We start from the raw sequence: 15,914 nt of genomic DNA on the forward strand, positions 1-15,914 counted from the left end.
AATAGTAAAATCAACCCTAAGGATCTATTTTGGAGACCAAATGTGGAGGCTAGGGTAGAAACGGAGTCTGCAGTGGAAGGTGCTTTCCTTCTGCTTTGTTCAAGATTCATGTCCTTCCTATAGATCTGCCCAAGGTACAGTTGGCTTTTCATGTCTTACCTCTTTAAGAAATAGCAGGGATGATAAATGCTAAAATAGTCAGGATGTGATAGATCATGCTGTAGTAACAAACAGCCCCAAGATTTCAGTTGCTTGGCATAACAGAACTGTATCTGTTTCTTGAGCTTCATGCTCAAGACAGGTTTGGGTGGGTAGACCCAGACTGCTAGAGGCTCCATCTGAGTGTATGCTCACACCAATCACACACTGGTTTTCAACACATTCTCTCAAACATAGCATGCTGCATCTCTGCTCACATTTCATTGGCCAGACTGAACCACATGACCAGACTCAACTTCAAAACAAGTGGAAATGTGTGGGGGGAAAAAAAAAAGGTTCCAAAGCTACAGGTGATCAAAAAAAGAGAGGACTTGGGATAACTGTGATCAGATCAAATCACTACTATAACCATCATGACAAATAGAAAATAGTTGTTAAGCAACTAACTCTACTGTGTGCCAAGAACTAGAATAGATTGTTTAGAAGTGACAGGAAGGCTCTCAGGACCAATGGAATATCAATACTTATCCTCAGCTAACCAATACAACTGTCATTGTTGAGTGAGGAAATACAAAAATGAATGAGTTATTTAATTAGCAGATGGGTGAATAAATGACAGGCCACCAATAAATTTTAATAAAACTTAGCTCTCAGAATTGATATAATTAAATTATTAATACACATATATAATTATATAATATATTGCTATCAAATTACTAAGTTAAGTATATATAAGTTGCTAGGGTAAACAGATGGAGAAGGCAATGGCACCCCACTCCAGTATTCTTGCCTAGAAAATCCCATGGACGGAGGAGCCTGGTAGGCTGCAGTCCATGGGGTCTCGAAGAGTGAGCGAGCGACTTCACTTTCACTTTTCACTCATGCATTGGAGAAGGAAATGGCAACCCACTCCAGTGTTCTTGCCTGGAGAATCCCAGGGACGGGGGAGCCTGGTGAGCTGCCGTCTATGGGGTCGCACAGAGTCGGACACGACTGAAGTGACTTAGCAGTAGCAGTAGCAGCAGTAGGGTAAACAGAATAATGCTCTTCCCACCACAATATATCCACTTTCTAATCCCTAATATCTGTGTCTCTGTCACCTTATATGGAAAAAAAAAATTGCAGATGGAATTAAGTTCGGAATCTTTAGATAGGGAAATTATTCTGGATTATCAGGGAAGGTTGACAATAATCACAAGGGTCCTCGTAAGAGGGAGACAGGAGGCTCAGAGTTAGCCCTAGAGAGCCATAAGGCAAGCACTGGTGGCAGCTTCTAGAAGCTGGAAAAGGCAAGAAAATACATTGTCCCCCTAGAATCTCTAGAAGGAACACAGCCCTGCTGGCACCTTGATTTAAATCCAGTGAGTCCCATAACAGACTTCAATCCCCAGAACTGTAAGAGAATAAATTTGTGTGTTAGTCATTGAGTTCATTCAAATTTGTTATAGTAATAGTAGGAAATTAATACATCTGATAACAAAGTATCTTGAACATATTAGGAATTAGCAAAACTATCTCATTCTCTAGATAAGGAAACTGAGGCTAAGGTTTCAAGTACAAGATGGAGAAAGTGCCAGAACCTGTATTAAAGATCAATGCTGTTTTCAGAAGATCACAGAAGCCTCTAGGAGCCACTGTAGTTCTTTATTTTCTAGAAGGGACTACAAAGGACTCATAGGTGGCTGGGTGGTGCTTGCCTCAAGGACTCTCCCTTCCCTCTCCCCGAGGAATCCCACACACGGCTGACCTCTGCTGCGTCTAATGGTGCCATAGTCGTGCCAGCTCCAACCCTGTCCCTTCTTGGCTAATCAACTATGACACTCCCTGAGCCTCTTTCCCAAGGGAAAAATAGCTCTTAGAAGACCTACTTCCAGGAGCCCCTTGTGTGGATGGTGCTAGAAGGGCAATGTACCTGCCATATAATGTCCTTCCTGCTGCATTTGGGCATTTTCAAGGCTCCCTTCCCTCCCCTTCTGTGTGCCTGTTTCCCAAAAAGCATTGAGAAAACAGAATCTGTTGAATGACTTCATATTTTCCTATTTGGTTTGTCTCAGTTTTGTCAAAACATGTTTCCCATTTATGTAAGATAATTTAATTCAAATTACAGGGTTGCCCAAATTCACTGTGACAAACTCATTGCAGAGTGTTAAATGATAAACCCCCAAACCAGCCACATGTCTTGGCCTCCTCACTTTCTAATCTTTGGCAATGTTCTGTGCTTGAGTCTTAAGGCTTTAATTATGGCTGAATATTTTTGGCAGAACAGGTTTCAGAAAATTCCTTAAATTCACTTTATGCACTTGGAGATTGGTGTATTTATAGCAAGAATGTGGCCTTGGCTTTTTGGTATTCCGTTGATTAGCTGTGATGTGTCAGGGGATCCACTTAGATAATTAGAACCTAATTCTCTTACCTGTAAAATGGGGATAAAATACCTCCTCAAACCTTATATAAGGATCAAATAAAATGTGTATAAAGTGCTTGGCATCTTGAGAGCAGTTTTCAGTAAACCTTAGCTGCCAGCATCATCATGACATCACTATAGTTTTATAGTATTAATTATAAATTTAATATATTTATAGTGTTATTGTAGAGTATTATAATCATTATTATATATGCTTGTATATAATATAAACATATAGAAATGAAATATAGTCAATAGAGGAGATAATTACAAATATAAATTATCATATACAATACCTATCACATAAAGAATGCATAGTACTATACATACTTAACTAGATCTACTCTACATATTTATAACTACATATCCAAGAATCAATGAAATTACAGTTAAAGATTTTTCAGTATTTTTCCTCATATAACTGACATGATGTAGCCACAGAACTAAGCCTTATATGTGTACCTGTTCAGGAAGATTGCTCCATTTCTTAGCCTTTTATGACCAGATCTTCATCCTGAGCTACTCCCCAGGGTGTGCCTGATTATTTGATATTATATTTATAGCTTGTCTAGTTACAGCCTTCAGACCATTTCACATTGTTGGCTTTCTTTTGGAAACCTCTGCTGTCCCCCCTTGGCTTCTGTGACACTGAAGCTTCTGAGTTTCACTCCATCTCTGAGACATCAACTTGGAACGTTTTTTGTCTCCTCTTCTTTGCCCTGCACTTCCTGTCACCTCATCCAATGCTCTATTTTCTATTTCTCCTTCATAAACTCTTTCCACTCAGTTCGACATCAGTGACTGAAGCCATCTCCCCATGTGGAGGATCAACGTCAATGCTCAAATCCTCTCCTACTCAAAACCTGCAGTGTTCCTACTGTTTCTAGAATAATACCCTGAACATTTACAGAACAGGAAATACATGAACCCTGGCAGATGGCGGACAGCAGCCCCAGAGAGGGGAGGAAAGGGAAGTCAGAGGGGGTGGCTTGTGCAAATACTAAGAACCTGAAAGCAAGATGGTGCCCCTGGGAAATGGTAGCTTGACCAGCACCATCATCCCAGGGCTGGAGGCTGCAGGAGTGACCGAGATAAAACTGTAGGAGAGTCTGGTACCTTGGTCCATGAACATCATTTTATAGTTGTAGGCATGGCACTGAGGACAGCGGGGGATATTGGAAGATTTGGAAGAGGAGAGTGTTGTGATCTGAATGGTGCACTTTTCACAAAATAACAAGAACCCCTAGACACGTTGTTGTTCAGTCCCTCAGCCGTGTCTCTTTGTGACACCACAGACTGCAGCACTCCAGGCTTTCCTGTCCTTCACTATCTCCTGGAGCTTGCTCAAACTCATGTCCATCAAGTCAATGATGCCATCCAACCCTCTCATCCTCTGTTGCCCCCTTCTCCTCCTGCCCTCAATCTTTACCAGCATCAGGGTCTTTTCCAATGAGTTAGAAGTTTGCATCAGCTGGCCAAAGTATTGCAGCTTCAGCTTCAGCATCAGTCCTTCCAATGAATATCCAGGGTTGATTTCCTTTAGGATTGTAACCCTCAGTGAACACCTACTGAATTAAATTGAATAAAGAACTGGCTTGCCAAAAACTAAAGCTTCTTGGGGATCTCAGGCACACAGGCTTCACTGCTGTGCCTGTTGGGAGGGTGGATCCTGGTTATGAAGATCATTATGGAAGAGGCTGGAAAGATCATTGTTCTTCCTTTTGCTTCAGGATGGCACCTTCTTGGTCCGAGATTGCTCTGCAAAATCCAGGGCGGAGCCCTATGTGTTGGTGGTGTTTTATGGGAACAAAGTCTACAATGTGAAAATCCGCTTCTTGGAGAGGAATCAGCAGTTTGCCCTGGGGACGGGACTCAGAGGAGATGAGGTGGGTATAACCCAACGGCTTCCCTTTTGCAACCAAAGGACAGCAATAAGGGGAGCTTTGAAGGAGTTCACAGGGATTCTCTAGTGGATCAGGCTGGAAAGAGTCTGCCTTCAATGTGGGAGACCCAGGTTCGATCCCTGGAGAAGGAAATGGCAACCCACTCCAGTATTCTTGCCTGGAAAATCCCATGGATGGAGGAGCCTGGTGGGCTGCAGTCCATAGGGTCGCAAAGATTTGGACACAACTGAGCGACTTCACTTTGGGAGATGCTGGCTGAGTCACTCCCAAATCCCCATGACTGCAGATCAGAGAAGAGCCACCCTGGAGGTACAGAATGTAATCTAATCCTTCCAGCCCCTTCCACAAGCATCCTCGCCCATGTCTTAGCTCACAGGACCTGCAGCCAATCCTGACCTTTCCATGCACCGTCTCTCCTGCTTGGCCCGTTAAAGAAAACTCATTCTGTAACACACATCTCCATCCTACCTGCCAGGAAGCCTTGCCTGAGACCCATGTTAATGCCACACTCCTTCCCCACCCAGCGCTGAATCTGACTGCAGCCATTTCTGGCGACATCGGCGGTACTGGCATTAGGAATGAGTAGGTGTGTGTCCCCACATTGATCGTGGGCTTAGTCACTGCATCCAGTGCTATGCTGAGCATGACCAACCTCAGTACACGTCTGCTGAGAGGCAGCTAGGTGCAAGAATGACTCAATTAAAGCATTCATTAATAACTGAATAAATAGATCAGAGAGAAAAGGGAAAGGAGATTGATTTCTGCTGTGTTTATGCTAGGCCTGGTCAGTCTGCATTATCTTTTTTAACCCTCAACAGCTCTTTGATAGAACAGCAGTTCCTATCTTAGATGCAGGGAAACGGAAGCTTAGAAAATTAAGTCGAGGGCTAGAGATGCACAGGTGGTGAGAGGGCAAAGAGAAGCTGTTCTTTCAACTCTACTAGAAGGAAGGTAGGAAGGAGGGAGGGAGGGAGGGAGGAAAGGGAAGGTGAGATAGGGTTCAAGTTCTATCACCATTTACTAAGTGTGTGAACTCAGGCCAGTCACTTCACTTCTCTGGGCTTTCAGTTCAGTTCAGTCGCTCAGTCTTGTCCGACTCTTTGTGACCCCATGAATCACAGCACGCCAGGCCTCTGTCCATCACCAACTCCCGGAGTCCACTCAAACTCATGTCCATTGAGTCGGTGATGCCATCCAACCATCTCATCCTCTGTCATCCCCTTCTCCTCCTGCCCTCAATCTTTCCCAGCATCAGGGTCTTTTCCAATGAGTCAGCTCTTCGCATCATGTGGCCAAAGTATTGGAGTTTCAGCTTCAATATCAGTCCTTCCAATGAACACTCAGGACTGATCTCCTTTAGGATGGACTGGTTGCATATCCTTGCAGTCCAAGGGACTCTCAAGAGTCTTCTCCAACACCACTGTTCAAAAGCATCAATTCTTCGGTGCTCAGCTTTCTTCACAGTCCAACTCTCACATCCATTCATGACCACTGGAAAAACCATAGCTTTGACTAGATGGACCTTTGTTGGCAAAGTAATGTCTCTGCTTTTTAATATGCTGTCTAGGTTGGTCATAACTTTCCTTCCAAGGAGTAAGCATCTTTTAATTTCATGGCTGCAATCACCATCTGCAGTGATTTTGGAGCCCAAAAAAATAAAGTCAGCCACTGTTTCCACTGTTTCTCTGGGCTTTAGGTTCTTCAAATGTAAATGTTCTTTGCAAGTCTGGACTTCTGTAATTCAGTGATTCTCATGTACCCCCTCTGTTTATCTGCCGGTGTATGTTATGGCCTAAATTGTAGCCCCCTCCCAAATTCCTATGTGAAAATTCTAGCCCCCAGCACCTCAGAATATGACTGTATTTGCAGACAGGATCTTTTTGTTTGTTTTTGTTTTATTTATTTTGGCTGCATCAGGTCTTAGTTGAGGCCTGTGGGATCTTTTGTTGCGGCACATGGACTCTAGTTGGGGCACATGAGCTCCAGCGCACACAGACTCAGGAGTTGTGGTCATCGGGCTTAGTTGCCCTGTGGCATGTGGGATCTTAGTATCCTGTATGCATGCGTGCTAAGTCGCTTCTTATCCCCTGACCAGGGATCAAACCCACGTCCCCTGCATTGCAAGGAGGTTTCTTAACCACTGGACCACCAAGGAAGTCCCCTAGAGATGAGGTCTTTAAAGAGGTGACTAAGATAAAGTGAGGTCACTAGAGTGGCCTCTGACCCCATGGGCCTGGTGTCCTCATGAGAAGAGGAGATTAGGATATAGACACACACAGATATGCGGTCACAGAGAGAAAGGGGGCATTTTCAAGCCAAGGAGAGAGGCCTTAGAAGGAACCAACCCTGCCAACATCTTGATCTTGGAATTCTGACCTCCAGGTCTGTGAGAAAATTCATTTCCATCATTTAAGTTCCCTACCACCCTAGTGGGTGGTACTTTGTTGTGGAAGCCCAAGAAAACTGGCACAGTAGGAAACCAGAACTGTCACACAGACACCTATTGTTCTTCAATAGATACCAAAACGACTGTTGCCAAGGCTGCCAAAATGCCTCAGGAAGGCACGAGTGTGGACATCCCAGCTTAAACCCAGTGCCTGACCCAGAGTCCTTTTCTGAGAATCACAAGTGGCTGGAGAGGGTAGTCAGCACTGGCCAGGCCACCGTGGGGTCAGTTCACCAGACTCTGCTCCAGCCTGGGAAAGTTTCGGCATAAAGGAGAACATGAGTGAATAAATAAATTAATACATAAATAAATCTTCCAAATATTGCCAAGTAAGAAAGGGATCAAAAGGTTACACTGCCAACATTCAATAGATCATGGAGAAAGCAAAGGAGTTCCAGAAAAACATCTACTTCTGCTTCATTGACTACGTGAAAGCTTTTGACTGTGTAGCTCACAATGAACTGAGGAAAATTCATGGGTATACCAGAGCACCTTACCTGTCTCCTGAGAAATCTGTATGAAGGTCAAGAAGCAACACTTAGAACCAGATATGAAACAACTGACTGCTTCAAAGTTGGGAAAGGAGTATGACAAGGCTTTATATTGTCACCCTGGTTGTTTAACTTATATGCAAGTACATCATGAGAAATGCTGGGCTGGATGAATCACAAGCTGGAATCAAGATTGCCAGGAGAAATATCAACAACCTCAGATATGCAGATGACACCACTTTAATGGCAGAAAGTGAAGAGGAACTAAAGAGCCTCTTGATGAGGGTAAAAGAGGAGAGTGAAAAAGCTGGCTTGAAACTCAACATTGAAAAGACTAAGATCATGGTATTTGGCTCCATCACTTCATGGCAAATAGAAGGGGGAAAAGTGGCAACAGTAACGGATTTTATTTTCTCAGGCTCCAAAATCACTGCAGACGGTCACTGCAGCCATGACATTAAAAGATGCTTGTTCCTTGGAAGGAAAGTTATGACAAATCTAGACAGCATAATAAATAGAGGGACATCACTTTGCTGACAAAAGTCTGTACACTCAAAGCTATGGTTTTTCCAGTAGTCATGTACAGATGTGAGAGCTGGATCATAAAGAAGGCTGAGTGCCAGAGAATTGATGCTTTTAAACTGTGCTGCTGGAGAAGACTCTTGAGAGTTTCTCAGACTACTACTCAGTACTACTACTACTACTAATACTACTGGAGATCAAACCAGTCAATCCTAAAGGAAATCAACCCTGAATATTCATTGGAAGGACTGAGGCTAAAGCTGAAGCTCCGATACTTTGACCAGCTGATTCACTGTTAAAAAAAAAAAAAAAAACCCTGATGCTGGGAAAGACTGAAGGCAAAAGGAGAAGGGGGTGGCAGAGGATAAGATGGTTAGATAGCATCATTGACTCAATGAACTTGAATTTGAGCAAACTCCTGGAGATAGAGGAAGACAGAGGAAACTGGCATGCTGCAGTCCATGGGGTCACAGCGTCAGACACGACTTAGCGACTGAACAACAAAAACAAAGGGTTACAGCACAACTACAAAGAGGAGTTGCAACTATTTCCTTTTGTGATGAGGATTAGTGAGTTAATGAATGTCAAACACTAAGAACACTACCTGGGACATATCAATAAATGTTAGTCATTATTATTTTTGTATTATTCTGACTGGGTCATGGTGATAACTAGGACATAGTTCCCCTTAGGTCCAGATAGTACGTGCCTGCTCAGTCAAATCTGACTCTTTGTGACCTTATGGACTGTATAGCCCACTAGGCTCCTCTGTCCATGGAATTTTCTAGGCAGGAATACTGGAGTGAGTTTTCATTTCCTACTCCAGAGGATCTTCTTGAGCCCGGGATTCAACCCATGTCTCTTGTGTCTCCTGTACTGGCAGGCAGACACAAGATTCTATACCACTGCACCACCTGGGAAGCCTCTGGGTCCAGATACCTATGGTTAATGGAATTTCCCAGCTCAATTTCCCTTTATTCTTCTGTGTCTTCTGCCAGCTCACAGAATTTCTCATTTACAAAAAAAAAAAAAAAGGCTTATCTGACTCCGACTTTAAGTGCTTAGGATTCCTTTTCCTTAGAGAATACAAGAAATGAAAATCACGTTCCCTAAAATGTGCTGGGCTCTCTCCAAGCTGCTGTTTTCATTTGCTCTCACCTTTGAAAACACTCTGGAAAGGATGCATTATTGAACCCCTTTTACCAGTGAGCAAACCAAGCTGTAAAGAGGTTACAGCTTTTTTCAAGCTATACTTTGGTCTGCCTGTGAAAGAGGAAACAGTGGCCCTACGATAACTTCCTCATAGTGTTGAATCAGGTTGCCAGCCAGCTCACTGCCGGCCTCAGCAGGTAAACAGTTGCCATCCTGACCACCCTTGGATTAGACCACCAGCTTCCAGATGAACAGCTCTAATTATCGCTACCAAGGACCCCTTAAGAATTCAAATGTGTTGGGTTGGCCAAAAATTTCATTTGGGTTTTTCCATAGATGGGATGGAAAAACCCGAATGAACTTTTTGGCCAAGCCAGTATAACTGACTCATTTTTCTGTACACCTGAAACATTGTAAATTAACTATACTTCAGTGAAAAATAATTAAATAAAATCAGCATAATATATCATTTTCCTAGATTTTTACAATATTGATAGTACTTTTAGGCCTAAAATCTTATATTTTGAGATTTTTTTCTCAATTTATATAAATTTTCATTTGTATAACCTAAAAAAAATGCAAATGCTTAAGAGGACTCTTTTTGGTTTATTATGGAATTTTCTCCTCTCATGCATCTCCCGTGCAAGAGTCTCCTTTTCATGTTTATTTCACACTTACATCATTTATTATGCACAGACACTATACTGTGCAGCTAACAATTATTAATTAACTTGATCGGTTTGATCCTCATAGCAACCCTTAGGGTAGGTGCTATCAATATCACCATCTAACCGACAGGGAAACTGAGGCCCAGAAGCGTGAAGTCACTGGCCCACAGACATGTGCGTGCATTCGTACTAAATCCCACTATTTTCAACCCCATGGACTGTAGCCCTTCAGGCTCCTCTGTCCATGGGATTTTCCAGGCAAGAATACTGGAGTGTTTTGCCATTTCCTTCTCCAGGGGATCTTCCCCACCCAGGGATCAAATCCACATGTCCTGTATTTGGCAGGCAGATTCTTTACCACTGAACCACCTGGGAACCGGGGCCCACAGACACAGCTGGGGTTCAACATAGTCTGCAAAAATATTGCCTTTCTCACATAGCCTCAGACAGCATCATAACAAATGCAAATGATCCCCAACCCGTTTGAAAATAACCTAGAACTTCAGTTGAAAATTAGTTAACACCTACCTGGAGCTTTAGTGTGAGCCAGACGCTGGGTGAAGAATCACAATTTACAGCTGGTTCTTCCTGCCTCTCTTCTGAATGAGCTATGCCCTGGTGTAGAGGGGGATGACCTAGACTGCTCTCAGTTCCACCACATTTTTCATGGTTCTGTTGAGCCCTTTGCCTTTAGGAGGAAGAATCTCCCATTGCTAAGAAAAGATGAAAGAATTTCCTGCAGCCAGGCTTTGCTCAATGAAAATCAGCTACTAGCTATTTTATCCGGTGCTTGAATTAAGTAGCATCTTAGCTGACTCTGCAGGAGAACCGTAACGAGGCACAGGGTTTTCAAGGATCATTTTGATTTCCTGTGGCTTGGTGGCTGTTTTGCAAACTGTAGAATTTAACTGTGCATACAGTGCAGGGTCACCTCTAACATGGGAGCTATTTTGAGAGTAAGATGAGATGATGTAAACAGGGTTCTAGACACATAGAGGGAGGCAGGTGGTTAGTAAGTACCACTTCTGCCTTCAATGATTCCCTAAAGTCCTTTCACTGGATCTGTGTGCCCTGGGTTTGAATGAAAAGCTCACAAAGGGCCATAACAGTTGCAGCAGCCTGGTCTGGTCCCCTGGGAAGGCACAGCTTGTCGACACCTGTCACAAGCACAGAAGGTAAGCAAATCCACATAGGCCTGCAAAGAATGAGCCTAGGAAGGTCTGAGTTGCAGCATATTATAAAGTTGGGTAATTCTGTTAGCCATGTGACCAGAAATTCATGTCTGAATTTAGGTTTAGGGAGCACCTGGAGCTTCCTGTGGCTGCTGTAACAAAAGACCACAAAATTGGTAGCATAAAACAACAAATATGTATTCTTTCAAAGCTCCAAAGTCTAGAATTCTGCAACCAAGGTATTGGCAGGTTATGCTTATTCTGGAGGCTCTAGGGGAAGATCCTTTCTGCCTCTTCCAGCTTTTGGCAGTTGTCAGCACACCTTGGCTTCCTTGGCTGGTGGCCACATCACTCTGTTTGCTGCCTCTGATGTCACGCTGCCTTCTCATCTTCTCCAAGTGACTCTTCTTCTGTTTCTATCTTATGGGAATACGGAATACGTGTGATCGCTTTTAAGGATAGCCTAAGTTGAACTCCTATCTCGAGGTCTTCCTCTCAGGACTTCCCTGATGGTCCAGTGGTTAAACATCCTCCTGACAATGCAGGGGACATGGGTTCAATCCCTGGTCCAGGAAGATTCTACATGCCAAGGGGAAACCAAACTCAAGAGTTGCAACTATTAAAGCCCACACCCCCAGACCCCATGCTCCACAACAAAAGAAGCCACTGCAAAGAGAAGCCAGCACAGGGCAACTAGAGAGCAATCCCACTCACCACAACTCAAGAAAGGCTGTGTGCAGCAGTGCAGACCTAGGAAAGCCAAAAATAATTAATGTTTTTTTAAAGACCTTGCTCTCAAGATCCTTAACATAGTCCCAACTTTTGTCATGCTAAATAATACTCTTTTGCTTAGAAACATTCAGATTCCAGGAACTAGGACACAGGATATCTCATGGAGGCTACTTTTCAGCCACATCTCTCATTTGTTCAGTATTGGGCCATGCCTTCTTTTATGCCTACGTTATGCTAGATCTGATGCTTCATTCTGGGGACAGAGAGCAGAGCAAGACGGGTCTCTGCCATCCAGGGGAATACTCTGTTAATCTGTACCCATCAATGCCTGCACCTAAGCAGGGCTAAGATTTGAAATATTTAGCACCTGATAGAACACTGGCCCGGAGAAGGCAATGGCACCCCACTCCAGTACTCTTGCCTGGAAAATCCCATGGACGGAGGAGCCTGGTAGGCTGCAGTCCATGAGGTCGCTAAGAGTCGGACATGACTGAGCGACTTCACTTTCACTCTTCACTTTCATGCATTGGAGAAGGAAATGGCAACCCACTCTAGTGTTCTTGCCTGGAGAATCCCAGGGATGAGGGAGCCTGGTGGGCTGCCGTCTATGGGGTCGCACAGAGTCAGACAAGACTGAAGTGACTTAGCAGCAGCAGCAGCAGAACACTGGCCCTGGACCCACCAGTGAGCTACCTACTTGTTAATAACCTGCAGAGCTCTACTTGCTGCCAAGTTTTAGAACTCATATCTGTCGACATTGCTGTGGAGTCTAGTAAAAAGAAGTGATCTCAAACGCTTGTGATAAATTGCTGAAAATTATGATAGACATTTACTTGATAAAGTGTAAAGACTAAGAAACAGAGATAATTAATCAATGAGTTGATTTTTCACTTCTCAGGTCTGTTTCTCTTCGTTCTCTCTTTGCATCTCTCTCTCTCTCTTCCTCTTTTTCTCTTTTCTTCTATTATTCCCATGTGTGGATCCAAACAGAATGGTTAACCTTCTGGCAGAGAAACATTGCCTATGGTTGGTATTTAGGGCAATTGCCAAAGGTTTAAACAAATTTTAATATCTAATATTAGGATGGTATTTACTGTCCTCCTGAAAAAGGGAATTTAATATAAAAGTTTTAAGAGCTTAATTATAATCTTTCTAAAAATTATCTTTAGAGTAATATGTCAGTTGTGGCCTATCTCTGGGAGTCAGTAATAAGAGATGACAGAATAACTTACTACGTCTGCCCAGCTTGCTTCCTACTACTTGTTAAAACTACAATTTCATAGCAAATATCATCCATGGAGTAGATTATAAATAATTAGTATTGAATTCATTATATTGAGACTATCCTAGAGAAAATAGGAGTGAGATTACAAAGCAGGCATTTTTCCCTCTAAAGATTAATTCCAGAGGAAAAAGAGCCAAAATAGGGGAATAGATTATCTCTGTAAATACATATAAGAAATAAGAATGTATTCACGCCAAGATATTCTTATAATATGGAACCAAAATACTAGATGTCTATACCAATCCCCAACAGAATTTGAATGTAAGTAATGGTTTTGTAATGTTGACAAAAATTCAAGTCTGGAGATTATTTCCACAGCACTTTATCCCTACATGAAAAGATCTATTTGGAGACAGAATTATTTTCCATCCACCCCCACCTGAATGCAATGCATGAGTCTCCATGAGGACAGAGACCTTGACAATCTCATTCCCTCTTGAATGTCCCTCAGGCCTGCAAACATTCCTGTGCTGGGCAGAGGGAGGATGTGCAAAACTAGAGAGAATCAAAAGTGTCAGTCGCTTAGCCATTCCTTTTTTCAGAGGATCTTCCCAACACAGGGATCGAAACTGGGTCTCCCACATTGCAGGCAGATCCTTTACCGTCTGAGCCACCAGGAAAGCCCAAGAGAATCAAAGTCATCCCCAACACAGGTCCCTCCTTCATGCTGCACCATCTGGACCCAGCTCTGTTGGAACACTGGGTTCACAGGCCATAGGTAAAGTTGCATCAGGGAAGAAACTCATACACATCCAGAAAAACCAGTTTGCATTCCTGGTCTTGCCCCCAGCTGTGTGACCTCTGAGGAAGTTGCTTCCCACTCTGAGCTAGTTACCTTGGCTCTTCAGGGAAGGTCCATTCCTGCCCTGCTCACTTCACAAAAAGTTACAAAAGGCAGGAATTCCTGTCTGTGTTCACATGTGCTCAACACCTGTCTTTGCACACACATCTTCCTCTGCTCTTAGTATCTTTAAATCCACCTTGTCCACTTAACTCACCCACACTGTATAGCCCATCTCAAGTCTGTATCTTCCACAAAGCACTTCCTGATTCCTCTATATTTGAAACCACCTTCCCTTCCATTAAGTCACCCCATCACTTTATCTGTACATCTCTAGAAACATAAAAGTGTAACATTCTGCTATTACCTGTTTATTGCATAAGAAATCCAGGTAAGAACACTAAATTGGCCAAGAACTACCAGGCCAAGCCCTGTGGTCATCAGTATTCTTCCTGATTAGTCTAGAATGCATCAAAACAAGAGGGGTGTACAGGAGAGAGGCTTCACTGCAGATGTTCCCATCAATTTACAAAGTGAAGTCAAGACGTGATCATCCACATTTTAATTTGTCACAGTTGGGGGACAGGTAAGGGAGGTACCAGGGAGTCTTCATGGCTGACTGCAGTGTAATTAATCCATTTGAACTGCTTATCATAGGAACACAATGACAGAGTGGAAACTGACCAATGTGACCTGATTCTGGTGAACAGTCCATGGGTGGGAAGCTTCGAGAACTGTGGAGGGCTCACTTCTGGTCACCCTCCTTATCTTAATCTTACCATTTATCATTCAAGAGCTTCTTTGCCACATCCTTTAAAAAAAAAAAAAAAATCAACTTTCTCCAGGGGGAAAATGTGAGAGGGGAAGGATAAACTGGAAGACTGGAGTTAACACATACACACTACTATATATAAAATACATAACTAATAAGGATGCACTGTAGAGCACAGGGAACTCTACTCAACCCTCTGTAATGACCTATATGAGAAAAGAATCTAAAAGAATGGATATACGTATATGCATAACCGATTCACTTTGATGTATACCTGAGGCTTATATAGCATTGTAAGTCAACTATTTGTTGCTATCATTGTTATTATTCAGTTGCTCAGTCATGTCCGACTCTGCAACCCCATGGACTATAGCACGCCAGTCTCCTCTGCCCTCCCCTATCTCCTGGAGTTTGCTCAGATTCATGTCCATTGAGTCAGAGATGCTATCTAATCATTGTATCCTCTGTTGCCCCAATCTGCTTTTGCTTTCAATCTTTCCCAGCATCAAGATCTTTATCTCCTATACTCCAATCAACTATATTCTAAATCAACTATACTCCAATAATTTTTTTTAATCGCTTCCTGATATACCTTTACAATCTAAAAAAAAAAAAGTCAAATGAGTTGCCCTCTCTCCTAAGTAAAATGAAGCATCTTAGGCTGTACTTTAACTGACATACACAAAGGTCCTAAATTTTCACTAACTTTCTCTTCTGTGTTTCAGAAGTTTGACTCGGTGGAAGCCATCATTGAACACTACAAGTATTTTCCTATTATACTTATTGACGGGAAAGATAAAACTGGGACCCACAGGGAGCAGTGTTACCTAACTCAGGCCCTCCCTGTCAACAGACACTTCTCACCTAGGTAGCCTGCTCATTGTTTCATCTTCAGATCAGTGGATCCAGTGCTTCTGTCATTTTTTCCTTTGTTTCAAAAAAGATTATTTTCTGTGGCTTCAAGGGATTTCTTCTTTGATTTTGTAGAAAAAAAAAATTCTATCATGGAAACTGGAAAATCAACATGGTTTTGAAAGCTCACATCACAGAAGAAACATGTATAAGATGGATGCAAAAATAAAAAAACTGGTTTTTAAAAAATATCTTCCAAAGAAAAGAACTACAAACATGGTCATTATGCTCATGTTACAGATAAGCAACCAAGGTTAGAAGAAGCTATTGCTTCAGGGTTTGCAACTGGCACTTGACAAGTCTGGGTGAGAGTCCCCAAATTTATGATCCTTCTAGTACCTGGTGCTGTCCTCTTGATTTCAAAACTGTTTGGACTTGCAAATTCAGAATGTCTTACGACTTCTTATGTTAAAGATGTAGGTGAATGTTAGCTCTCCTTTATTTGTAATTCTAGAAATTATAGGGAAGGATGTGGTATGGAAAAACAGATCACTTGTGAATACCACTTGAAGGA

General features: G+C 42.7%; 1 protein-coding gene across 2 annotated transcripts in view; it reads left to right on the plus strand.

Moving 5' to 3' along the window:
- The window catches only part of CLNK (cytokine dependent hematopoietic cell linker), a 202,924-nt gene extending 187,471 nt beyond the window's left edge, over positions 1-15,453 (plus strand). For both annotated transcript variants that reach the window (XM_006077343.4, XM_006077344.4), the window contains exons 18-19: positions 4,294-4,449; positions 15,214-15,453. In XM_006077343.4, coding sequence (XP_006077405.3) covers positions 4,294-4,449; positions 15,214-15,360 — 303 coding nt within the window. In that variant the 3' untranslated portion in view covers positions 15,361-15,453. The remainder of the gene's footprint in view (positions 1-4,293; positions 4,450-15,213) is intronic.
- The last annotated feature ends 461 nt before the right edge of the window (positions 15,454-15,914 follow it).

The sequence above is a fragment of the Bubalus bubalis genome, chromosome 7 (genome assembly GCF_019923935.1).
Source record: "Bubalus bubalis isolate 160015118507 breed Murrah chromosome 7, NDDB_SH_1, whole genome shotgun sequence".
In the NCBI taxonomy this organism is placed as follows: domain Eukaryota; kingdom Metazoa; phylum Chordata; class Mammalia; order Artiodactyla; family Bovidae; genus Bubalus; species Bubalus bubalis.